General features: G+C 41.6%; 2 protein-coding genes across 5 annotated transcripts in view; one reads left to right on the forward strand and one right to left on the reverse strand.

Moving 5' to 3' along the window:
* Positions 1-315: 315 nt before the first annotated feature.
* Positions 316-5282, reverse strand: LOC139380312 (C-C chemokine receptor type 5-like). Its single transcript, XM_071122910.1, has 2 exons — positions 5220-5282; positions 316-3671 (listed from the first exon to the last, which is right to left on the reverse strand). Exons 1-2 carry the CDS (start codon positions 5224-5226, stop codon positions 2608-2610), a joined length of 1071 nt encoding a protein of 356 aa, XP_070979011.1. The 5' UTR covers positions 5227-5282; the 3' UTR covers positions 316-2607.
* A 3235-nt stretch (positions 5283-8517) lies between these two features.
* Positions 8518-26000, forward strand: part of LOC139424396 (protein cordon-bleu-like) — a 61288-nt gene continuing 43805 nt past the window's right edge. For 3 of the 4 annotated variants that reach the window (XM_071176189.1, XM_071176198.1, XM_071176180.1), the window contains exons 1-2: positions 23468-23649; positions 24669-24884. In XM_071176189.1, coding sequence (XP_071032290.1) covers positions 24676-24884 — 209 coding nt within the window. In that variant the 5' untranslated portion in view covers positions 23468-23649; positions 24669-24675. Of the gene's footprint in view, positions 8693-23467; positions 23650-24668; positions 24885-26000 lie in introns of those variants that run through there. The other variant, XM_071176174.1, reaches the window with a different exon arrangement.

Here is a 26000-nt window from a genome sequence, read left to right on the forward strand (position 1 = left end):
TGCTGGCATCAGAACATCATGTGCAGCCTGCTGCCGTTGTGCCCTTGAGCAAGGCACTTCATCTTTTACATGATTTAGGGGCACTGCTTTGGGCTTTTTCCAGCCTCTTGTGCTTATCTTACAATAGTTTGCTTCCATATTAGATGAGGTTTGACAATACGTGTTTCCTAGAAAGATTTGTTCAACAACGCATTTTCTGTGGTTTAACGAGAAGTGGCTGGCCAGTTACTTTTCTTGACACTTGTGCTTTCTGAGTCTCATTTCCTTATTTCAGGTAAGCTATGTCAAGGCTATGTCCCTGTGTTGTTTAAGTTGTTTTGGTGTGAATTGATGTATCTCTGTGCATGTAGACCAAGCTGAATAAGTCAACATCAAGTAAAGGTACAGGTGGGAAATGTCACTGAACAAGATTGTCTAAATGCCCATTACATACAGAATATCTTATACCATGAGCAAACTATCAAGAGTGTGGTTTGAAATCAAAAAGAAAACATGTTATTGAAGACAATGTAAAAATGAAGGTAATCACAAATCCTAGACAGTCATGTATACAGTATATATGTTTCATGCCAAGTCCTATTGTGTTGTCCATTTACAAAACAGCAGTCTCAGCTTTTTTTATTTGTGTTTTTTTAAACAGACAGCAGTGTTGTGACATTTATTAGCTTGTTAAAAAGCAAATGCCCCAGTCAGGTTTCTGTCACATTCTTAGAAGAAAAAAGCTATAACATACAAACTCAAAAATGAAGGAAAAAGGGGGAATCAATCTTTAGATTTTTCAGAGAATATAACTAACTATATGTGCAGCGTATTCGGAAAGTATTCAGACCCCTTGAATTTTTCCACATTTTTTTTACATTACAGCCTTATTCTAAAAGTGATTCAATAGTTTCCCCCCTCATCAATCTACACACAATAAAAGTAAAAACTGTTTTTTATTGCAAATTGAAAAAAACTAAAAACTGAAATATCACATTTACATAAGTATTCAGACCCTTTACTCAGTACTTTGTTGAAGCACCACTGGCATCAATTACAGCCTTGAGTCTTCTTGGGTATGACGCTACAAGCTTGGCACACCTGTATTTGGGGAGTTTCTCCCATTCTTCTCTGCAGATCCTCTCAAACTCTGTCAGGTTGGATAGGAGCATTGCTCACAACTATTTTCAGGTCTCTCCAGAGATGTTAGATCGGGTTCAAGTCCGGGCGCTGGCTGGGTCACTCAGGGACATTCAGAGACTTGTGCCGAAGCCACTCCAGCATTTTCTTGGCTGTGTGCTTAGGGTTGTTGTCCTGTTGGAAGGTGAACCTTCACCTCAGTATGAGGTCCTGAGCGCTCTGGAGACGGTTTTCATCAAGGATCTCTCTGTACTCCGTCGATCTTTCCCTCGATCCTGACTAGTCTCCCAGTCCCTGCCGCTTAAAAACATCCCCACAGCATGATGCTGCCACCACCATGCTTCACCATAGGGATGGTGCCAGGTTTCCTCCAGACGTGACGCTTGGCATTCAGGCCAAAGAGTTCAATCTTGGTTTCATCAGACCAGAGAATCTTGTTTCTCATGGACCGAGAGTCCTTTAGGTGCCTTTTGGAAAACTCCAAGTGGAAAACTGTCATGTGCATTTTACTGAGGAGTGGCTTCCGTTTGGCCACTCTACTATAAAGGCCTGATTGGTTTAGTGCTGCAGAGATGGTTGTCCTTCTGGAAGATTCTTCCATCTCCACAGAGAAACTCTGGAGCTCTGTCAGGGTGACCATCCGGTTCTTGGGCACCTCTCTGACCAAGGCCCTTCTCCCTCAATTGCTCAGTTTGGCCAGGCGGCCATCTCTAGGAAGAGTCTTGGTGTTTCCAAAGTTCTTCAATGCTGCAGAAATGTTCCAGATCTCTGCCTCGACACAATCCTGTCCGACCTCATGGCTTGGTTTTTGCTCTGACATGCACTGTCAACTGTGGGATCTTACATAGACAGGTTTGTGCCTTTACAAATCATGTCGTATCAATTGAATTTACCACAAGTGGACTCCAATCAGGTTGTAGAAACATCTCAAGGATGATCAATGGAAACAGAATGCACCTGAGCTCAATTTCAAGTTTCATAGCAAAGGGTCTGAATACTTATATAAATAAGGTATTTCTGTTTTTATTTTTAATAAATTAGCAAAAATGTCTAAAGACCTGATTTCACTTCGTCATTATTGGATATTGTGTGTAGATTGATGAGGTGTTGATGTTAAAAACACTTAATTTAATACATTTTAGAATAAGACTGTAACGTAACAACATTTGGAAAAAGGGAAGGGGTCTGAATACTTTCCGAATGCACTGTACATATTGTCAATTTCTTTACTTTTTTTCGCACTTTTCACACAATACCACATGAGGACACAACTAACACTCTTTAAAGGTATCTATCAACAAAGGAATTGGAGCATGTAAAGATACAAAAGAGCAACTGATATCTACAGTATCTAATGTAAGCATAGATTCACAGTTAGGGTGACTGAGTGCCACACTTTCAAAGAAATCCCCCTTTTCCTTACATCTTTTACTGTCTTTTCCCTTCTCAGAGTTTTTATATTCGAAGTGTGCCTGCATACAAGTCAAACTACAGCAGTCTTGTAGATGATATTTCAGAAGACCTGGAATAGACTGAGATATTTCTTTCAGACAACCCACTAACATAAGGCCTGGCGAAGCACATTGGCATCCATTTTCTTAGTAACTTCAGGACAAGACTCATGAATTTCTGCCCTGCAAAGGCATAGATGATTGGATTCAAACAACAGTGTGTGAACGCTATCACCTCTGTCCACTGCATTGCCAGATCTATGTTCGTGTGAGTTGTACAGTCCCCAAAATAGCTCTGGGTCTCCAGATAACGCAGGAGAATGACCACATTGTATGGGGTCCAAAAGCAGAAAAAGACCACTACTATGATGATTATCAGTTTGATGGCTTTGTGCTTTTTGGTGGTTTTGATATTGACTAACATCGGAACGATTCTGGAATAGCAGATCACCATGACGGAGAGAGGGAGAAGTAGACCCAAGACATTCATCTCTAAATAAGAAACCTGGCGCCACATGCTACCCTCTGGATACTCTGGTTTACATGTTGTAAGCCCAGACTCATTATTTACTTTGGTGAAGATGATTGTAGGCAGAGAGGCACAGAGACTGAGAGCCCACATGAACAGAGACAGAGTGACCCCTACTCTGACTGATCTGGGCCTGGCCAGGGTGTGAGCGTGGACTATGACCACATAGCGATCCACTGTCAAGATCACCATGAAGAAGATGCTGCCATAAAACCCAAGCATGTATAGTCCGGTTACCAGTCGGCACATAAAGTCCCCCAGGAGCCACTTGGCTGCGGTGGCGTAGTGGGACCAGAAAGGCAGGGAGATGATGAAGAAAAGGTCAGACAGAGCCAGGTTGAAGAGACAGAGGTCTGTCATGCTTCTGATCCTCTTAAACACCACCAGGACACAGACCACCAGGCCGTTACCAATGAAGCCCACGATGAAGACCAGGCTGTAGAGTGTAGGCAGAAACACCCGTCCAAACTCCTTCACATTGGCATTGTTGCAGGGCTCTGAACTATATAAACCTTCTGTATCATCGTAGTAGGAGGAATAGTTATATTCTGTTGTTGGCTCCATATCCTTGTCTGTAGAAAGACAGAAATTGTATTGTTATTAGTCAAGGTGGAGTGCTTTCATTCAAAATCAACCTGAATAGTCAATGTGGCAATCTGCAGTTCAAACAATAAAAAAGGAGCCACCCCGCCACTGTTTGGATAAACAGCTGAGGGATGGGGCTGGAGAAATGGAACCACTAATTCTAATAATAATGTTTTACTTGTTCAAGTTTGTAATGGAAATGTGTTTCTTGCATATCCTAACTCCCCCTGAGACACATGCAGGAGTGGGGTCACGGCCAGGGGCAACATTGTCCAGGGCCCCTGGAGCAATTGGGGTTAAGTGTCTTGCTCAAGGGCACTGCGACAGATTTTTAACCTTGTTGGCTCCATATTCATATACATACTGTAGCTATGGATGCAAGGACTGACCATCCATGAGATCAACATTATAGTTTTTAACATGTTTGTTTACAAATAATGGAGTGAAACAATCTTATATTTTAGATTTATGTTGGTGTACAACAGTTTATATGAATGATAAGATATACTCTCTACAAATCAATGGTTATATATCATTAATTTAAATGTAAAAACAATCACACATTTCCCCTTTAAGTTGTTCCTTTGAAATATTATCATTGTACTGAATATTCATCAAAACAAACAAACAAACAAGTAAACACAGAAACACAAGCGTCATGCCCACACAGCTCAGGGGCACATACCCTCTTTCCCGTTCTCTCAGATTTGTCCTGTTTTATAAAAAAATGCAAGCAATTTTTTGGTTAATTTTGTTTGTTTGTTTCTCTGTAATACTACTAGCACCTAGCAATTTTATGAAGTTGGCTTTAGCTAGTCCAGATAGGTTCCCAATCTCATAACTAGCTACCAAGAAGCCATTTCAGGCTTTCAATCAGGTTAGAGTAGCTAGTTTGTCAAACTATCTTAGCTGGCATGGCTGCTGGCCAGGTTGGTAGACTACTAAATGTACTGAATAAGACACATTCATTTAAATCTTTGACCCAGATTTTAGCAGAGAAGCATATTTAGTTTATTATACAGGCTGATTATACAGATTATGGGGCTGCTCTGACACCTTCAGGTGCTCATAGGTGTTCACTGCACAGTCAAAGAAATCTAGAAAGTCATAGCCAGGGCTCTCCAACCCTGTTCCTGGAGAGCTACTGTCCTGTAGGTTTTCGCTCCAATCCTAATCTAGCACACCTGATTCTAATAATTAGCTGGTGGATAAACTGAATCAGGTTAGTTACAACTAGGGTTGGATTGAAAACCAAAGCTCTCCAGGAACAGGGTTGGATTGCCCTGTAAGTAGTCTATAATTCATACTATATTGTATATTAACAAAAGTGTATTTAAATTAGGGCACAAATTGAGTACGGTAATCTAACGGCTATCTTTTTTAAACTCTATTCATCACTTCAAGTACTTATGTAATTTTTTTTCATTTTTTATGCTAAAATGTCACAAGCATAAATAATTGTTGTGTTACCCCTTAGAAATACATATAGATTTTATATCTTCAATAGGTTTCTAGATGTTGACAAAAGTACTCACCAGGCATGAGTAATGATCAATTAGCTCTTTGGTGTTTCTTCTCTGAGTTTCTTGAAGATGTGTGTATTATCCTGTTGTACAATAGCCTATAGTACTGCTGCTGCAGTTTCCTTCACCTCCCTTAGAAGGAGGTACTGTGAACTTATTATAATGAATGTTGGTTTGTTTCACACTGCTATTTTTAGACTGAGGTTTGGGTGTACACTCTTACAAAAAAAAATGTGTGTGTGGGGGGGGGGGGGTGAATAGTTATACACAGTCAAGTTCAGTTTTTTTGTCTTATTTCTTGTCAAGAAATAGCGTAAATAACTATTCGCACCCCCAACGTCAGATCCACCTTGAGCTGCAAGTCTCTTGGTATGTCTCTATAAGCTTGGCACATCTAGCCAATGGGATTTTTGCCCATTCTTTAAGGCAAAACTTCTCCAGCTCCTTCAAGTTGGATGGGTTCCGCTGGTGTGCAGCAATCTTTAATTCATACCACAGTTTCTTAATTGGATTGAGGTCTGGGCTTTGACTAGGCCATTCAACAACATTTAAATGTTTCCTCTTAAACCACTCGAGTGTTGCTTTAGCAGTATACTTAGGGTCATTGTCCTGTTGGAAGGTGAACCTCCATCCCAGTCTCAAATCTCTGGAAGACTGAAACAGGTTTCCCTCAAGAATTTCCCTATATTTAGCACCATCCATCATTCCTTCAATTCTGACCAGTTTCCCAGTCCCTGCTGATGAAAAACACCTATACAGCATGATGCTGCCATCACCATGCTTCACTGCGGGGATGGGGTTCTCGGAGTGATGAGAGGTGTTGGGATTGCGCCAGACATTTTCCTTGATGGCCAAAAAGGTCTCTTTGTTGCCTCTCTGATTAATGCCCTCCTTGCCAGGTCCTTGAGTTTTGGTGGGCGGCCCTCTCTTGGCAGGTTTGTTGTGGTGCCATATTCTTTACATTTTTAATAATGCATTTAATGGTGCTCCGTGGGATGTTCAAAGTTTCTGATATTTTTTTATAACCCAACCCTAATCTGTATTTCTCCACAACTTTGTCCCTGTCCCTGGTCTTCATGGTGCCGCTTGCTTGGCGGTGCCGCTTGCTTGGCGGTGCCGCTTGCTTGGCGGTGCCGCTTGCTTGGCGGTGCCGCTTGCTTGGCGGTGCCGCTTGCTTGGCGGTGCCCCTTGCTTGGCGGTGTCCCTTGCTTAGTGGTGTTGCAGACTCTGGGGCCTTTCAGAACAGGTGTATATATACTGAGATCATGTGACAGATCATGTGACACTTAGATTGCACACAGGTGGACTTTATTTAACTAATTATGTGTCTTTGGAAGGTAATTGGTTGCACCAGAACTTATTTAGAGGCTTCATAGCAAAGGGGGTGAATACATATGCAATTACCACTTTTCAGTTTTTAATTTTTCAGAATTTTTTGAAACAAGTAATATTTTTCATTTAATTTCACCAATTTGGACTATTTTGTGTATGCCCATTACATGACATCCAAATAAAAATCTATTTAAATGACAGGTTGTAATGCAACAAAATAGGGAAAACGCCAAGGGGGGTGAATGCTTTTGCCTTGCGCTATACATGGAACCCAAAGGGGTTCGACCTGATACCAAAAAGGGTTCCACCTGGAACCCAAAAACGTTATCCTATGTGGACTGTAAGTAGCCCTTTCCTGCGGTCAATTTACCAAATTGCATACTTTTTTTTAAACACACAAAAAATCTGGTGTTTCTCTGTCTAACAATTTTGTCATATTTCAGTCTTCTGTGATGTATATAAAGTGTAATATTGGGATGCAAGCTCAAAATTATAGACATTTGTGTAAGGTGTATACTTTTGTTTCAAAGTAGATTTGTTTAAGACCAAGAAACACTTTGTGACACCAATTTGCCCACTGCAGTAATTCATGTAAATCAAGTATTTTACACACACACACACAATGTTCCTCTATTATCACAGTGGAAATGGGTTAGGCTGCAGCATTTTACGTGATTTGAAGTCACACAGTGACCTCCTGTGGGCAGAGTTTGTGACAAAGCTGTAAGTAACTCCATCACTAGTCATTAAATGTATGATAATTACACCAAACATGTTGTTAAAAGTGAACATGATTTCCTGCAATTCTCAACTGATCGATCCATATTTGATCTGAAGACTAAAATCATTCCATCATCTTTGTGCAATGATAACTATCTAACACTAGAATTACATTACTGTAAAGTCAGAAATATATTTTTAGTTTCTGTTAATTTCAGTTTTTTATTTGAACAGTGAAATATCAATGTTCTCTCGATATTCTTGGATGATCAGCGATGTGTGTAATGTCTGCTGTCGTTGTGTGCAAAGAAATGGGCGGGGTGGTAAGTGAATTAATTATTGCAAGGGATTCTGGGATCCAGGGTTTAAATTCAAGTAGTTGGATTTTCAATAGGATAAAGCAGAGATTTATGAAATTGGCAACTGTGAGTTCTTCATTATCAATGCGTTCGTTTATCTCAATAGAAATAACCTTTTAATATGCTCACTATGTCCAGATAGTGTCACTTTACAGCCATCCTATAAAATGGACTCATTCTTTCCACAGAGATATATGCAATTATTAGCATATTACATATTTAGTAGAATAGTTGTATTAATATATAAACAGCGATCAAAACGTGAGTGTGTTTTAAGTTAAATGTGGGTCTCAGTAAAACAAAATGAGACTGGTGAAAACTGTTGCCTTGAGTGCGTCCCAATTCTACTGCTCGCTCGCCTTCTGGAGCTGGCAAGAAGTGGCAGTGAATTCCCAATGAGCATGATTGACATTTCAGTGCTGACGAAGGCGGGCTCGGACTAGAACAGGGACAACCGGCATTTACACGGATTATTTCCGAAATCGATTTGCAATTACTTGTTATGAGAATATGAATTAAAACAACGTTTGAGTCGACGTAAGTAAACTATTATACCTATCACACCCTGAATGTTTATGCGGTTATTTTGTATCTCTGCTCTGCGACTTTTTGTTGTGAAGACAACTGTTACTATGTTGCAGGACTTTAGTCTGCAAATGACTGTCAAATTTGAGCAGTCACTTTTGTAGGGACCAATACATCCTATTTTGTAATTAATGTGAAACTAATGTCTTTTTTTTTTAATAGCCTAGCCTACTGACATTGTGTTGACTGCATTGTCGCCTAGAAGTAACCACACACAATTCTCAACTATTGTTTCATTAGAACAATAGCACCAATGTTTAAGAATTATTAATGATAAAATAACACTTTTTGTATTGTTTTTGTCCTTCTATCGGTTATTTGGATATCAACGGGCTTAGATATCAGTAGAGCTTTGGCGTCCTTGATGACAGATGACAGGACAAAAGGAAAATATTGAGGATAGCCAAACGTTTACCATTGAAGTTGGATATTGCCACATGCAGAGATGGATTTTGGAGAAGTCAACACAGCCACAAAACCTCCAATATGGTAAGTGTGAGGAATTTGAGGTCTCTAATAACTATTTGTCTTTCCCACTCCAAATGTGTATATTAATAAGTATTGTGTTTGAATACATGTTCAAACAATCCAATTATCATAATATTGAGGAATTGGTGATGGAGACAGACTTGGTCATAAGGTGACTTGATACAAGAGAAACATGGAGAATGCCTATTTGTCACCTAGCAGGCCTTTGCATATATCATATATATATATATATGAGGCTATATTCTTTAAAAACAATATACACTTCATGAATTGTTGTAAGCCTAAATCAGTCTTTCTCTCTCTGTAGTTGTCAGTAGACACATCAAAAGCCATAGCATACAGTATTGTATGTATAGACAGGCAGAGAATTCCAGTGTAGTTGAATTCTATGGAAACAACTTGCATGACCCCTGATTGGGAAAACAACTATGGGCAAGTCCACAACAGAAGCTTTTGTGCAGTGGCAGTTACTGCATTTTTACTGTCTCTGTAGTTCTTTTGTCACCTCTGTTGTTGTTGACTCAATATGCTGCATCTTCTTCCCATTGGCGACGGCAACACAAAACATCATCTCTAAAATTGCTGGGTTACGCTGTTTAGGCACTTTAAATATACCCTAATCTACACAATTACATCATACAGTGTAATTCAAATCTTCTTACAGATGTAAATCGGAAACTTCAGTACTGGGATTGTTGTATAGTTATTATTCTATATATTTTTGTGCAGAAAGACGTTCTATCCTTCAGACGTCATAATGTGGTAGAATCTATTTACTGGTGTTGTTGTGGGAGGCTGATGTCCACAACCCTTATTACCTGCAAGTAAACAAAATCCTTTGTATTTTGCACCCATGGCCCTGCATCTCCTCCACCCCGCTGAAGGCTTTTATATAATCACCTCCTATGACATGTTGCAGAAAGCACATGATGAATAGTGGTTATTTAAAGACAGCAGTTGCTGAACATTCCCCTCTGCTCTGCCTGTCCTTCTGGAGACCAATGGTGCCATTTCCTTGGTTGTTTCCATTGACTGAACATTTTTCAAATCTCTCACTTTTTCAAGTGATCCCTGGCCAAAAAAAGCAGTAGATGGGTCATTCCATTGATTAGGTGCCTTTTTGAGTAGTGTAACGTGGCAAAAATAAATAAATAAGTACCTTTATTTTATGTCGTAAAGAGCACGTTCAACTTATTAAAAAACATGTTTTCCCATCTCAAGAGATTAAATAAAGAAATGACTGTAATAAGTGCCTATTTACAGGGTTGAGGACTTATTAAATCCCCTTGACAGGGAGAATGGAAGCTTGTCAAATCAAATCAAATCAAATTTTATTTGTCACATACACATGGTTAGCAGATGTTAATGCGAGTGTAGCGAAATGCTTGTGCTTCTAGTTCCGACAATGCAGTAATAACAAGTAATCTAACTAACAATTCCAAAACTACTGTCTTGTACACAGTGTAAGGGGATAAAGAATATGTACATAAGGATATATGAATGAGTGATGGTACAGAGCAGCATAGGCAAGATACAGTAGATGGTATCGGGTACAGTATGTACAAATGAGATGAGTATGTAAACAAAGTGGCATAGTATAGTATAAAGTGGCTAGTGATACATGTATTACATAAGGATACCGTCGATGATATAGAGTACAGTATATACGTATGCGTATGAGATGAATAATGTAGGGTAAGTAACATTTATATAAGGTAGCATTGTTTAAAGTGGCTAGTGATATATTTACATCATTTCCCATCAATTCCCATTATTAAAGTGGCTGGAGTTGAGTCAGTGTCAGTGTGTTGGCAGCAGCCACTCAGTGTTAGTGGTGGCTGTTTAACAGTCTGATGGCCTTGAGATAGAAGCTGTTTTTCAGTCTCTCGGTCCCAGCTTTGATGCACCTGTACTGACCTCGCCTTCTGGATGATAGCGGGGTGAACAGGCAGTGGCTCGGGTGGTTGATGTCCTTGATGATCTTTATGGCCTTCCTGTGACATCGGGTGGTGTAGGTGTCCTGGAGGGCAGGTAGTTTGCCCCCGGTGATGCGTTGTGCAGACCTCACTACCCTCTGGAGAGCCTTACGGTTGAGGGCGGTGCAGTTGCCATACCAGGCGGTGATACAGCCCGCCAGGATGCTCTCGATTGTGCATCTGTAGAAGTTTGTGAGTGCTTTTGGTGACAAGCCGAATTTCTTCAGCCTCCTGAGGTTGAAGAGGCGCTGCTGCGCCTTCTTCACGATGCTGTCTGTGTGAGTGGACCAATTCAGTTTGTCTGTGATGTGTATGCCGAGGAACTTAAAACTTGCTACCCTCTCCACTACTGTTCCATCGATGTGGATAGGGGGGTGTTCCCTCTGCTGTTTCCTGAAGTCCACAATCATCTCCTTAGTTTTGTTGACGTTGAGTGTGAGGTTGTTTTCCTGACACCACACTCCGAGGGCCCTCACCTCCTCCCTGTAGGCCGTCTCATCGTTGTTGGTAATCAAGCCTACCACTGTTGTGTCGTCCGCAAACTTGATGATTGAGTTGGAGGCGTGCGTGGCCACGCAGTCGTGGGTGAACAGGGAGTACAGGAGAGGGCTCAGAACGCAACCTTGTGGGGCCCCAGTGTTGAGGATCAGCGGGGAGGAGATGTTGTTGCCTACCCTCACCACCTGGGGGCGGCCCGTCAGGAAGTCCAGTACCCAGTTGCACAGGGCGGGGTCGAGACCCAGGGTCTCGAGCTTGATGACGAGCTTGGAGGGTACTATGGTGTTGAATGCCGAGCTGTAGTCGATGAACAGCATTCTCACATAGGTATTCCTCTTGTCCAGATGGGTTAGGGCAGTGTGCAGTGTGGTTGAGATTGCATCGTCTGTGGACCTATTTGGGCGGTAAGCAAATTGGAGTGGGTCTAGGGTGTCAGGTAGGGTGGAGGTGATATGGTCCTTGACTAGTCTCTCAAAGCACTTCATGATGACGGATGTGAGTGCTACGGGGCGGTAGTCATTTAGCTCAGTTACCTTAGCTTTCTTGGGAACAGGAACAATGGTGGCCCTCTTGAAGCATGTGGGAACAGCAGACTGGTATAGGGATTGATTGAATATGTCCGTAAACACACCGGCCAGCTGGTCTGCGCATGCTCTGAGGGCGCGGCTGGGGATGCCATCTGGGCCTGCAGCCTTGCGAGGGTTAACACGTTTAAATGTCTTACTCACCTCGGCTGCAGTGAAGGAGAGACCGCATGTTTTCGTTGCAGGCCGTGTGTGCAACAGGGAGGGAATATTAAATGCAAGCTTCACAACAACAAAACATTTGTAAAACATTTCTAGTTTTGGTAACAAGGTAGATGTGTTATGCTTGATCCGCTCAGTGTTCCACCACAAAATACCAGAAAATTGTAAAAAAATAAAATAAAATAAAAAAGTAGAACCACTTGCTTTTAGACTATGATTTGACTATTAGATGATCAATGTTATTTTTTTTAATGAATGTGAGTTCAACAGGGCTGACCTTACATTTTTAAAATTTTTTTTTAAATGATCACCTTAAAATGAATCACTAATCACATGAGATAAATATTAGTTTTCAGAAATGACTATCAAAGCAACAAAACTCTGGCTTTACAATGATGGTGAACACTTGGGGTTAAGTGAGTTAAAATCTTCCTGGAAGTCAGAGGGACATGTCAAAATGCTAAAAGTTTTTAGTCATATAAAAAAAACAGATTTATTGAATTTCTATGTGATCTATATTAAAGGGTACTTTATTTAATATAACAGGTTTTTCAAATTCAATATTTGTCCACAATTTCTTCTTAAAATATGAAAGGATGCAAAAGGCACTCATTTCGGGAACGACTCAGTTATTAGATTAATATTTTTCTTAATCCCAACGAAACATGTCAAATGTATTACCTTTACCAGTTGGTAAAAAGGTTCTCTTTAGATTACTATGACATCTGCCATCTGACAAAAGGAGCTTTATTTTACATGGCAAGAACAAGAAGGGAGGTTTAAAGTGAAACGGAGCCCATAAAACACTCACAGGGAGGTAAGAATTTCCACTTCTGAGGAGATGGGTTATGTCCCAAATGGCACCCTATTTCCTGTATAGTGCACTACGTTTGACCAGTGTCCTATGGTCAAAAGTAGTACACTAAATAGGGATTAGGGTGCCATTTTGGGACTAAACTTTCAGACATCCTGAGATTCCAGACAGCCTTTTTTGGTTAGCTAGCCCAGAGAGCCTTGCTCTTCCTAGCCTTGCTCTGCCTTATTGTGCTATAGGACGTTATAGGGAGTCCAACCCTGATCACAACAGTATGTGTTTAATTTTATGTGTATATTTATTTTGCACATTGTCATAAAGAAGATGACACAATTGCAGAATAGTCCCGCTTACTATTTTGGTTTCAACCATGGTTTCAACCATGTGGTTTCAACCATGTGGATACTCCCTGATACTCTCTGTATATTGTGACAAACAGTTATAGTATAACTGCTCTGGAGTTAGCTTGAGTCTATTTGTTGTTTCTCTTTTGTGTGAATTGGAGCATTGTGTGTGTTTTTAGGGGCTATGAGCAGTCCCAGGTCTAAAAGGCTAAAGTGTACAGACCTAGGCCAACAGTCTTAATTAGAATTGTGTGTGTTTACTACTGTAAATGCCTGGGCCTGGTGTTGTTGTGTCTGAGCTAAGGGACCATCTATAAGGGTGTATTAATGGGTCTAAGCCCAAATTGTCTACAGAGCAGGCATTTCTATTTGTTTTTCAAGAGAAGATAATTTTAAGCTTTTTGTAAGATGAGAGAGCAGTGATGTACTGTTGGCGGTGGTATATGGCTGGAAATAACTACTCCTGTTTTACTGGCCATCGGGTTTAAAATGACCTGACTGCCTGGCACTAGTCTTCATAAATAGTTCTCTGACTGCCTGGCACTAGTCTTTAACAAATAATTCTGACTGCTACCACACACAGCAGATGAATTACTTCCATGGACTCTTCAGTGCATATGCTCTACTTGTATTGGGTCCTGCCCTATCAGTTTTACTATTGTTTACGCAGTTACAACTCAAGTAAGAATAGTTTTGAAGAGAATACGTTTCAACTTATTGATAGGTTACATCATAATTATGTAGACACACATGCATACCATTTTAGGGAATCGATGGCTTTGAAATGTAATTATTGTAGTCAAGAGGGCAAAATGAACACATTTTAAGTGTGTCATTACTCTACAACAGTCTGTTGACTAGTTGCACTGTCCTCTCCTGCATGGTGGATATGAGGGGCTGTTTGAACACAAGTTGAGCACTAAGCTACAGGACCTATTTTGGGCCACTGTCAGGCTGTATAGTTTGAGGATTGTGTGGTAGGTGGGTTTGAGGTGAAGACTGATCAGTGTACAGTACAGTTGAGACTAGCCCCAAATATTAGGTTAGGTGTGGTAGTAATCCTGTGTTCATTAATGGCATTGTTCTTACATTGGTTGGTTTGGATGTTTGATTGTTATTTCACCTGCACTATCACACTGTGGATGGCAGACTCTGAGTAAGAGGAAGAGCAGCTGTTGATTATAATGATGCTTTAGGTTATCATACGGTGATGCTAGTACTGACACTAGTTTACATCTATTTCCCTTTTCACACCTTTACTGCAGTAGCCTCCCCTTATTTAACAAATACCATAATCATATGTTTGTCTTATTCTGACTGGAAGTGTCTATGGCTAAAAGAGGAGTGGTATAATATTGTTTCTCTGAGTCCTTCCCTGCAGCAGAGCTTTGTTAATTGAGGGAGTTGCTTAGGGAGTATGGAACAAGCTAATTGTTATTTCCTGCTGTTCTGTGCCCTCCCTCCCCAGTCCCCACTGCTCAGTGCTCTACTCCCTGTCCTGTGGGATATTACCCTACATAAGGGATGGTTTCACACACAGCAGCTGGTCTAGAGGGCCAGGTTATACAGTATAATCCTGGTCTGCATCTCAAATGGCACACTACTCCTTATATAGCGCGCTACTTTTGCCCTTGGCCCATAGGGCTCTGGTACAAAAGTAGTGCACTATATACTGTAGGGATGCAGACCTGGTGTAAAGGGTTGGCTATACAGTATAGGGGTCTCTTGTTTGCACTGGCATGTGCAATCCTCGAGGATTAGGTTCTGAGAGAGACTGAATCCTGTCCAGACACGCGTGGAACACGGTCTCTATTAAAGGGGACAGGTCTTCTCATGACATGGGTCATGGCTAAGTAAGAGTTGGTCTGAGACTGGGGTCTGAAGCGGTCAGTGGATCAGAGCAGAGACTTAGACTGCTTCCCAAATGGCAACCTATTCTCTACATAGTTCCCTACTTTTGATCAAAGCCCTATGGACCCTGGTCAAAAGTAGTGCACTATATAGAAATAGGGTGCTCTTTGGGACACTAACATATCTACAGTAATATGGGATGCTAAAATAATTACCCTATTAACTCAGTACTGCACCATCTGGCTTCAGAGGCTTTGTTTGGTCCACTCAGCCATGCGTCTTATCAGTAAACTATAGTTGTATGTATTTGTTGTGTCAATAGCCTACTTCTGAAATAACTTCAGAACACTGCTCTATGGTGTTTGCTATATTTAATAGTTGCATTAAGACATTCCTGAGGTACTTTAAAGTGAGGATGCTTTGTCATTATTTGTTCACTAGGTATGCGGCATGCATACACTCTTAAAGAAAGGGTGCTATCTAGTACCCAAAAGTTTTTTGGGGGCTGTACCCGTAGGAGAATCCTTTGAAAAACCCTTTTTTTCCCATGTTAGAACCCTTTTGGGTTCCATGTAAAACCCTGCCCACAGAGGGTTCTACATGGAACCCAAAGGATCCTACCTATAGGGACAGCCAAAGAACCCTGTTTTCTAAGAGTGTAGTTGAAGTGAATATGTTGACAGTTTTTTCCTGTGGCTGTAATTACTTATGCGATCTCTCACCTTTAGTCATACATAGACCAGGAAGCCCCGAGTCACCAACCAACCAGGAGCAGATGACCAGACCTAGGCACCTAGGTTACATGTCTCTGACTACTGTGAAGGGAAGAGGGATGGTGTCTGGTTTGTTACAGTACGACAAGTGGTGCCTCTGCCTCTCCCTTAGGTGGATGTCAGAGAGAACGGCAGCCCAGAGATGCTCTTCTCTTTTTTATGTATCTCTCTCTCTTGCTGCTAATGAGTAATTTATTCAAGAAGGCACATTTGTTAGAGCCAAAGGAGCTGTGTTCACTTGTTCCCCCAGAGATGTGGTTATAGTCAGTACAGTCCTGTTCCTCCCAGAACCAGCAGCTTTGGAACGATCCGAGGCTAGCAGAGCTGGAGTATTCTGAGCATGGTGTGTAATGGTTCTAGGCTAGCAGAGCTGGAGTATTCTGTGCATGGTGTGTAATGGTTTGAGGCTAGCAGAGCTGGAGTATTCTGAGCATGGTGTGTAATGGTCCGAGGCTAGCAGAGCTGGAGTATTCTGAGCATGGTGTGTAATGGTCCGAGGCTAGCAGAGCTGGAGTATTCTGAACATGGTGTGTAATGGTTCTAGGCTAGTAGAGCTGGAGTATTCTGAGCATGGTGTGTAATGGTTCTAGGCTAGCAGAGCTGGAGTATTCTGAGCATGGTGTGTAATGGTTCGAGGCTAGCAGAGCTGGAGTATTCTGAGCATGGTGTGTAATGGTGTGAGGCTAGCAGAGCTGGAGTATTCTGAGCATGGTGTGTAATGGTTCGAGGCTAGCAGAGCTGGAGTATTCTGAGCATGGTGTGTAATGGTTCGAGGCTAGTAGAGCTGGAGTATTCTGAGCATGGTGTGTAATGGTTCGAGGCTAGCAGAGCTGGAGTATTCTGAGCATGGTGTGTAATGGTCCGAGGCTAGCAGAGCTGGAGTATTCTGAAAATGGTGTGTAATGGTTCGAGGCTAGTAGAGCTGGAGTATTCTGAGCATGGTGTGTAATGGTTCTAGGCTAGCAGAGCTGGAGTATTCTGAGCATGGTGTGTAATGGTCCGAGGCTAGCAGAGCTGGAGTATTCTGAACATGGTGTGTAATGGTTCGAGGCTAGTAGAGCTGGAGTATTCTGAGCATGGTGTGTAATGGTTCGAGGCTAGCAGAGCTGGAGTATTCTGAGCATGGTGTGTAATGGTCCGAGGCTAGCAGAGCTGGAGTATTCTGAACATGGTGTGTAATGGTTCGAGGCTAGTAGAGCTGGAGTATTCTGAGCATGGTGTGTAATGGTTCGAGGCTAGTAGAGCTGGAGTATTCTGAGCATGGTGTGTAATGGTCCGAGGCTAGCAGAGCTGGAGTATTCTGAGCATGGTGTGTAATGGTTCGAGGCTAGCAGAGCTGGAGTATTCTGAGCATGGTGTGTAATGGTCCGAGGCTAGCAGAGCTGGAGTATTCTGAACATGGTGTGTAATGGTTCGAGGCTAGTAGAGCTGGAGTATTCTGAGCATGGTGTGTAATGGTTCTAGGCTAGCAGAGCTGGAGTATTCTGAGCATGGTGTGTAATGGTTCGAGGCTAGCAGAGCTGGAGTATTCTGAGCATGGTGTGTAATGGTTCGAGGCTAGTAGAGCTGGAGTATTCTGAGCATGGTGTGTAATGGTTCTAGGCTAGCAGAGCTGGAGTATTCTGAGCATGGTGTGTAATGGTTCGAGGCTAGCAGAGCTGGAGTATTCTGAGCATGGTGTGTAATGGTCCGAGGCTAGCAGAGCTGGAGTATTCTGAACATGGTGTGTAATGGTCCGAGGCTAGCAGAGCTGGAGTATTCTGAGCATGGTGTGTAATGGTTCGAGGCTAGCAGAGCTGGAGTATTCTGAGCATGGTGTGTAATGGTCCGAGGCTAGCAGAGCTGGAGTATTCTGAGCATGGTGTAGCGTGTGTGGGTGGGTAATGATAGAGCATGGCATTTGGGAAGAGGCCATGGGGGGGAGGAGTGTCTGATGTTGGAGTGCTCTGGACTGGAACGGAATACATCCTCTACATAGTCTACAACCGAAACATCCACATAGGCCTCCATAGTGACTCACCCGCTATCATTATCTGAAAGGAGAAACATTTTAAATCTATAAGCAACAAAAATAATACACCCCCAAAAACTTCGGATACACCGCGAACCATAACCTCATCATAATGAAAACAGCAAGGCAAATATATGAAAATATTCGTGGGCTTATGTTTTCATTTAAAAACCAATACAACCTTCATGATCTAGTTCTTGGTACATTTTTTTATTATACTGATTTGACTTTAGGCTACCTGTTGGTGTTTTCCGTGTTACTGTGCTCAGAGAACTGGGTATTGTATTGTAGTAGAGCCAAATAGTTTTAAATGGACACTTCAGAGAGCACAGGCCAGGTTGTTATCATCAGAAAGCCAATGAAGACCTTGCCATCTCAGCAATAAAACAGGGTGGGCTTTAGTCTACCCCTTCGAGTGGTTTGTCATTTGAGAGTCAGGGCATATGCTGAATTAGGAAGCTGCATGCTCTCAGCAACTGCAAACAAATGCCTCTGTGGAGCTCAAATGTCCCCTAGATGCATGTGGGTCATTCACTTTTTGCAGGATACTTCTATCAGTCATAAATACCCAGCTGCTACCAAATAGAGAGCAAGTCTCTCTCTCTCTCTCTCTCTCTCTCTCTCTCCTAGTGGTGTAAATATAGGTTGCTATGAGAACACATGGCTCCCCGAGAGCATGCTGCCATTGTTGCTCTGTGGAGTGGCTGAGGGTGAGGGTATTCACTGTCTGTCCTCTGCTCAATAGGGGGGAAACTCAAGTGACAACCGACAAGAATAGCATTAGTTCTAACGTGTGGAAGGGTTAAAGAGCTTCTCAAGGTAGTGTTTCCCCTATATTATTTTAGCAGAGGTGGCTCTAAATTGTTGCAACAGCTGCTGCAAAATATTTTTTTTATATATATATACACACGCACACACAGTACCAGCCAAAAGTTTGGACACACCTACTCATTCCAGGGTTTTCTTTATTTTTACTATTTTCTAGAATAACATTGTAGAATAACAGTGAAATACATCAAAACTGAAATAACACATGGAATCATGTAGTAACCAAAAAAGTGTTAAACAAATCAAAATATATTTGAGATTCTTCAAAGTAGCCACCCTTTGCCTTGATGAAAGCTTTGCACACTCTTGGCATTCTCTCAACCAGCTTCACTTGGTTTTGATGTATTCACTGTTATTCTACAATGTAGAAAATAGTAAAAATAAACAAAAACATTTGAATGAGTAGGTGTGTCCAAACTTTTGACTGGTATTGTGTGTGTGTGTGTGTGTGTGTGTGTGTCTGTGTATATATACATATATATACACAATACATACTACAGTTCAAAAGTAATTACTCAGAAATATATATCCCATATGGACTCAGGAGAGGCGATGGTCGAGAGCCATGCGTCCTCCGAAACGCGACCCTGCCAAGCCGCACTGCTTCTTGACACACTGCTCTCGTAACCCGGAAGCCAGCCACACCAATGTGTCAGAGGAATCACCATACAACTGGCGACCGATGTCCGTGTGCATGCGCCCAGCCCTCCACAGGAGTCACCAGAGCACAATGGGACAAGGACATCCCAGCAGGCCAAACCCTTCCCTATCCCGGGCGAAGCTGGGACAATTATGTGCCGCCTCATTTGTCTCCCGGTTGCATCCGGCTGCGTCATGGCATGGGATTGAACTCGGGTCTGTAGTGACTCCTCAAGCACCGCGAAGCAGTGCCTTAGACCACTGTGCCACTCAGGAGGCTATATCTATCTATCTATCTATCTATCTATCTATCTATCTATCTATCTATCTATCTATCTATCTATCTATCTATCTATCTATCTATCTATCTATCTATCTATCTATCTATCTATCTATCTATCTATCTATCTATCTATCTATCTATCTATCTATCTATCTATCTATCTATCTATCTATCTATCTATCTATCTATCTATCTATCTATCTATCTATCTATCTATCTATCTATCTATCTATCTATCTATCTATCTATCTATCTATCTATCTATCTATCTATCTATCTATCTATCTATCTATCTATCTATCTATCTATCTATCTATCTATCTATCTATCTATCTATCTATCTATCTATCTATCTATCTATCTATCTATCTATCTATCTATCTATCTATCTATCTATCTATCTATCTATCTATCTATCTATCTATCTATCTATCTATCTAATCTCTGCTGAGATGTGCTTAAATACATGTAGATAGTCGTTGGCTCAATTACTGGAAGTCTATGGGAACACTAGTAGCAATCCACAGTCTCTCATTGATGTGTGCTGACAGTCTTTCTTTCTTTCTCTCTCAGCACTTGGACACCCTCCAAATGAAGGCAGTTTTTTTTTTCTTCCTCAGTCCTTAATCAATAGCTAGTCTGTTGTGGTATTGAAAGATCCCAAATGAGATGGCCAAAGATTTCTAAAACCAGATCAAGCTGCTTTAGCAGACAATGAGAACAATGGGTGAACTATATAATTATCCAAATAAGTATTATATTTCCTGATATTTACTTGTTTATTCTCCTCTTTCTCCTTTCATATTATTAATAAAAACATTTAAATCAAATCTTCAATGTTTATATTTTGATCAGTTCCTTCATGTTATTGTATGCTAAGAAAAGCACTATAATATCAGGAAATAGAATATTAAGATTTTCCTTTACCTTACTACTATTTGTGTACTGTGTGTATGTTCCAATAGGATCCTAGTTCATATGTAGTATAGTATGTAGTTACTAATAATATGCAGGTATTTCATATGCTAATTATGGTCAGTAAAATACATGTCTGTTGGAGTGAAATGGGTCACTTTTTTGTTTTATTACTCCATAGTATGCCTAAATGCAGTGTCTACTTTTTAAAGGATAGTGCTCCCATTGTTTGGGTCTAATCCCATTGTGCTGCATAGAACGGCCATGACAGGTGTCTCTCACCACAGTCTCTGCGTCCCAAATGGCGCACTATTCACTTTATAGTGCACTGCATTAGATTGGCCAGGGCCTGTAGGGCTCTGCTCAAAAGGGATGCACCATATACAGATTAGGGTGCCAATTGGGATGCAACTAGTGTTTCCCCTACCTTCAACTTCTAAAATGACAGGTTGTCATTGTGTACGTCTCTCTTCATCAGGCCAAAACTACAGTCCAAAACTCTACTAACATATTCCACTATTTTAATAAGACCCAGGGAATTATTTTGTCAGGATAACTTATGAACCTCATACAGTACAAGCTCTTATCAGTCTTTCCTTGCAGAGTGAGTTGTATCGCTCATTGACTCACTGCTTCCTTTATTGTTGTCAAATACAACAGAGAGCATTATTGATATGAACTTGAGCCCTGTGGCAGAAAGAGCACAGAGGGGTTGACTTATTCTAACTGGATAGTTGCCTAGAGTGGAGCAGAGTCTTATTTGGGCCTTGGAATGTGAACAGTCCCATGCACACAGAGACTAATCTCGTAATCAGTCTAACACAATACCAGGGTAACAAACTACCAGGTCAGATTATAGAAGTAGTACCTATTCACTGGTTAGCTAGATACCCTACAGCTACTGCGGTTCCTGTGCTGTGGGGCTTGTTGTGTTACTTACACACTCCCACTGGGTCTAAACAGCTAGGTTAGGTTTATAGCAGTAGTAGGCCACTCCTCTCAACACCTAGCTGGTTGGTTAGTCACTGGATACTCCCTACTGTAGTGCCCTGTGCTGTACTGTGGGGTGGTGTTGTTGACCATATCATACTGTAACTATCTATGACAATCCCTACTGCAATGTAATCCTGCAATGATTACAGCTGTGAGTCTTTGGGGGTAAGTCTCTAAGAGCTTTGCCCACCTGGACTGGACAATATTTGCCCATTATTCTTTAAAACATTATTGAAATGGATTGTTGATGGTTGCTAGACAGCCATTTCAAGTCTTGCTATAGATTTCCAAGCTGATTTAAGCCAAAACTGTAACCGGGTCACTCAGGAACATATCGTGGTGGTATGCAACTCCAGTGTAGATTTAGCCTAACCCTTGCCGATGACAAGCATACCCATATTATGATGCAGCCACCACCATGCTTGAAAATATGAAGAGTGATACTCAGTGATGTGTTGTATTGGATTTGCTCCAAACATTATGTTTTGTATTCAGAACAAAATGTTCATTTCTTTGCCACACTTTGTGTGTTCTTTGTGGTTGAGTCTGTGCTTGAAATTCACTACTTGATTGAGGAACCTTACAGATAATTGTATGTGTGGGGTACAGAGATTGGGTAGTCATTAAAAAATCATCTTAACCACCATGTTGAATATGGATTGAGTCCATGCAACATTTATTATGTGACTTGTTAAGCACATTTTTACTCCTGAACTTATTTAGGCTTGACATAACAAAGGGGTTGAATACTTATTGAGTTAAGACATTTCAGCTTTAAAAATTTTTTATGACTTGTTCTACAATCAACATTGCACTTTGACTTTATGGGGTACTGTGTGTAGACACAAGATCTCAATTGAATTCATTTTAAATTTGGGCTATAACACCAAAAATTGTGGAAAAGTAAAGGGGTGTGAATACTTTCTGAAGGCACTGGATTTACTAAATCATTGCCACTACTTCAAAAAACATTTTTAACCTTTATTTAATTATTAGTAGTATTTGTTTTATTTTGCCGAGGCGCGCTTTGGGCACACTGGTTGAATCAACGTTGTTTCCACATAATTTAAATGAAATGACGTTGAACCAACGTGGAATAGACACTGAATTGGCATCTGTACCCAGTTAGGGTTAATATAGAATTGTCTGGTGATAAAATGAAAACTGTCCTTGATTTACAGATTTGTTTCAAAGGAAGAGAACATAATTTAATGTTCATGTATTTTGGATTACAATGTCCTTTAAAAAAAGTCACCAGAAGTGACCTTCTCACAGTCGTTCAACAAAATCTTGTATGTGTTTCCATTGGATTGTGTGTTCAATTCAAAAATAATATCTCTGGTTGATTCCTTTCACAACTGGCCAATGAAGTGGAGAGAGCGGACTGAGTGGTTCTGTGAAAGGTCCATTTGTAACCCAGTCACTCAGGAAACTGCACTTACTGCCCAGCTCAGGAACTGAGTTTTCTTCTCTCTTTAGGAGATTCTCTCATCGCCCAAAAGCGCGCGCGCGTGTGTGTGTGTGTGTGTGTGCGCGCGCGTGTGTGTGCGTGCGTTGGCTGACTCTGGAGACAAGGGCATGCTACGATCTCAGTCTCGAGCAGAGGTGTACGAGTTGTGTGCGTTGGCTGACTCTGGAGACAAGGGCATGCTACGATCTCAGTCTCGAGCAGAGGTGTACGAGTTGTGTGCGTTGGCTGACTCTGGAGACAAGGGCATGCTACGATCTGTCTCGAGCAGAGGTGTACGAGTTGTGTGCGTTGGCTGACTCTGGAGACAAGGGCATGCTACGATCTCAGTCTCGAGCAGAGGTGTACGAGTTGTGTGCGTTGGCTGACTCTGGAGACAAGGGCATGCTACGATCTCAGTCTCGAGCGGAGGTGTACGAGTTGTTGTCCCAATATCAAACACACAGGTGCAGTCTCCCTGACCCATTCATAGTGGTATACTGCAGTACACTGTTTTTGATCATGAAGTTCTTTTCATTTCATCGCCCTCTCTCTGGTGTTTTTGTTTTGAACAATTGTGGTTCAATGGTTCAATTCTTCTGGGGCTGTGGATGGATGCCGGACTTAGTTATTAATAATTAACTTAGGTGAGGTTAGAGTCTAAGCACGGTAGTTTGTTGAATGTTCACATGCACGCCTACTCTCCACCTTCACAGAACAAATTGTCTTCGAGGCTCCTAGAAGAGCCCTTTTCCCTGTAGCCCCAGGCCTTGGGAAGGATTTATAAACATGGACTGATATATAGAACGCTTAATCAAAAGCCCAAGGACTGACTTGACGTGAGTGGTGCAGATTTATCTCATACTGTTTGCTCAGTAGGGAGAAAGTGTGTAGCTATTAAACATACCTAGAAGGGAAAAGGCATGAATCATTGTAAACTGTATATTATAGTCGAGATAATGGTGTGTGCTGAGACAAGGCTACAGTTTGTTCCTGACACGTGTCAAATACATAGTCAGGTGTAGTGAAAGTTAGGACCACTAATGATTTACATAATCTTCTTTCAAAGTCCTGCCATCAGTGCAGTTAGTGCCACGTATTTTGGTGCAGTGTAGAGCTGCCGCCTTATGCCTATTTATTCATTTATATATTGAAGCATTATACAGTATAATGACAAACATGAGTTTGGATGAATTGCAATGCATGCTGGTTATCTTTATCCTTGTGTGTTTAGATGGTTACATCTCTATGCTGTATAAAATAATTGTTTGATTTATTTATTTGCACACAAGAAACTACAAAACAATATGATAAAGGTTTAAAAGGCAAATGAAAAAAGCATGTGCAGGAGGGGTTAAAAACCCGGAGGCTTGTGGAGCACCGCCCCTTTTTTATATTTATAAAATAAGATCACTGCATCAAGTTTTTATAATAATGAACCAATCATGATACGGAAAGTCCTTGGTGTCAGATTTGAATGGTATATCACAACACGGACCACTGTGACCCTGCCAACCAATAAACAACTGTTGCATGTCTGGAGACAGACTTGTTTATGTAATCTCACTGAAAGACAGAAAGTCATTGCCATTTCACGTTGCCTTTGTTATGTTCGTTGTCACCTATCCCAGTGCAAAACAGCAATGTTGTTCAAAGTCTTGTCTATTCTATTTCCCTTTGAATCACCATGATGACCGGACTGCCTTTTCTGGGAGAAAACAAAACAACATAGAGAAATTAATTAAGTTGCCACAATCCGGCCAATCTGCAAATGACAATTTCGCTCTAAGATATCTGATTATAAAACTTAACTTAGCCGTATCCCTAACCTTATGCCTAACCTCTGTCCATCCCTCAGGAAGAGGATGAAGTCCCGAGCCCCCCCTCCACCCCTGGCCCCCGAGCCCGCCCCCAGGAGAATCTTCCGTAACGCAGTGCCTGATGGGGGAGGCTCAGCGCAGGGCAGTATGGGCAGCATGGTGATGGACACCAAGGAGAACATGATGAGGACCAGCGTAGACCTCCACATCACTCTGCCTCAAGGCTACCAGACCAGCAGCACAGTGGACGGCAGGTGACAGGCAACACCACACACTCGTCACATGCATATGCACACATACACATTAACCCTTCGACCCTCAATTCACAGACTCTGTTATGTATGTGGATGTGGCCTTTGGTATCTGATCGGAGAGGCCTTTTCAAGGTTCCCTCAGTTTCCCAGAGTGTGTGTGTGTGTGTGTGTGTGTGTGTGTGTGTGTGTGTGTGTGTGTGTGTGTGTGTGTGTGTGTGTGTGTGTGTGTGTGTGTGTGTGTGTGTGTGTGTGTGTGTGTGTGTGTGTGTGTGTGTGTGTGTGTGTGTGTGTGTGTGTGTGTGTGTGTGTGTGTGTGTGTGTACATGTTGTGAGAAGCTGACCGGCCAGAGCCTCTCTGGCCTTAATGAGGGTCTCTCTCTTTTTCTGCTGGAGCAGTGAGTGAATCAGACTAGGCCATCCAGGACTCCAGCCTTCATGCAGAAAACAAGACAAGGGCTTCTGTTAATGAGTGGCATGTGAGAGGTTCTAACAGTATTTTTTGTGAACCAATATAGGACAGTGATTCCAGGTCTGTCTGAAGTCTTGCCAACTGCTCTGGACAGAGAACTGATCTGGGATCAGGCTCGTACAGTGGTCGTCATCTCTCTCACTTGGGGCCGTCTTTTCCATTGCCTTTTACTCTAAGTGATGCTCTTTGCCAAGTAATTTGGGTAACACTTCATTTGGATAGTCCATCTTTAGACTATCAGTAACAATTCAACTAGTTATGTAATACTAAACAAAATTCTAATTCGAACAGAAAGCTTATTACTTTCAAATTGTGTCACTTAGTGAGCATTTCTCCTTTGTAAAGATAATCCATCCACATGACAGGTGTGGCATATGAAGTAGCTGATGCTGGGGACAATAAAAGGCCACTCTAAAATGTGCAGGTTTATCACACAACACAATGTCATAGATGGCTCCAAGTTTTGATGGAGCGTGTAATTGGCATACTGACTGCAGGAATGTCCACTAGAGCTGTTGCCAAGGGAATTGAATGTTAATTTCTCTACCATAAGGCACCTCCAATGTCGTTTTAGAGAATTTGATAGTTCAACCAACCAGCCTCAAAACCGCAGACCACATGTAACCACGCCAGTCCATGACCTCCAC

This window comes from Oncorhynchus clarkii, chromosome 2 (genome assembly GCF_045791955.1).
Source record: "Oncorhynchus clarkii lewisi isolate Uvic-CL-2024 chromosome 2, UVic_Ocla_1.0, whole genome shotgun sequence".
Lineage (NCBI taxonomy): Eukaryota > Metazoa > Chordata > Actinopteri > Salmoniformes > Salmonidae > Oncorhynchus > Oncorhynchus clarkii.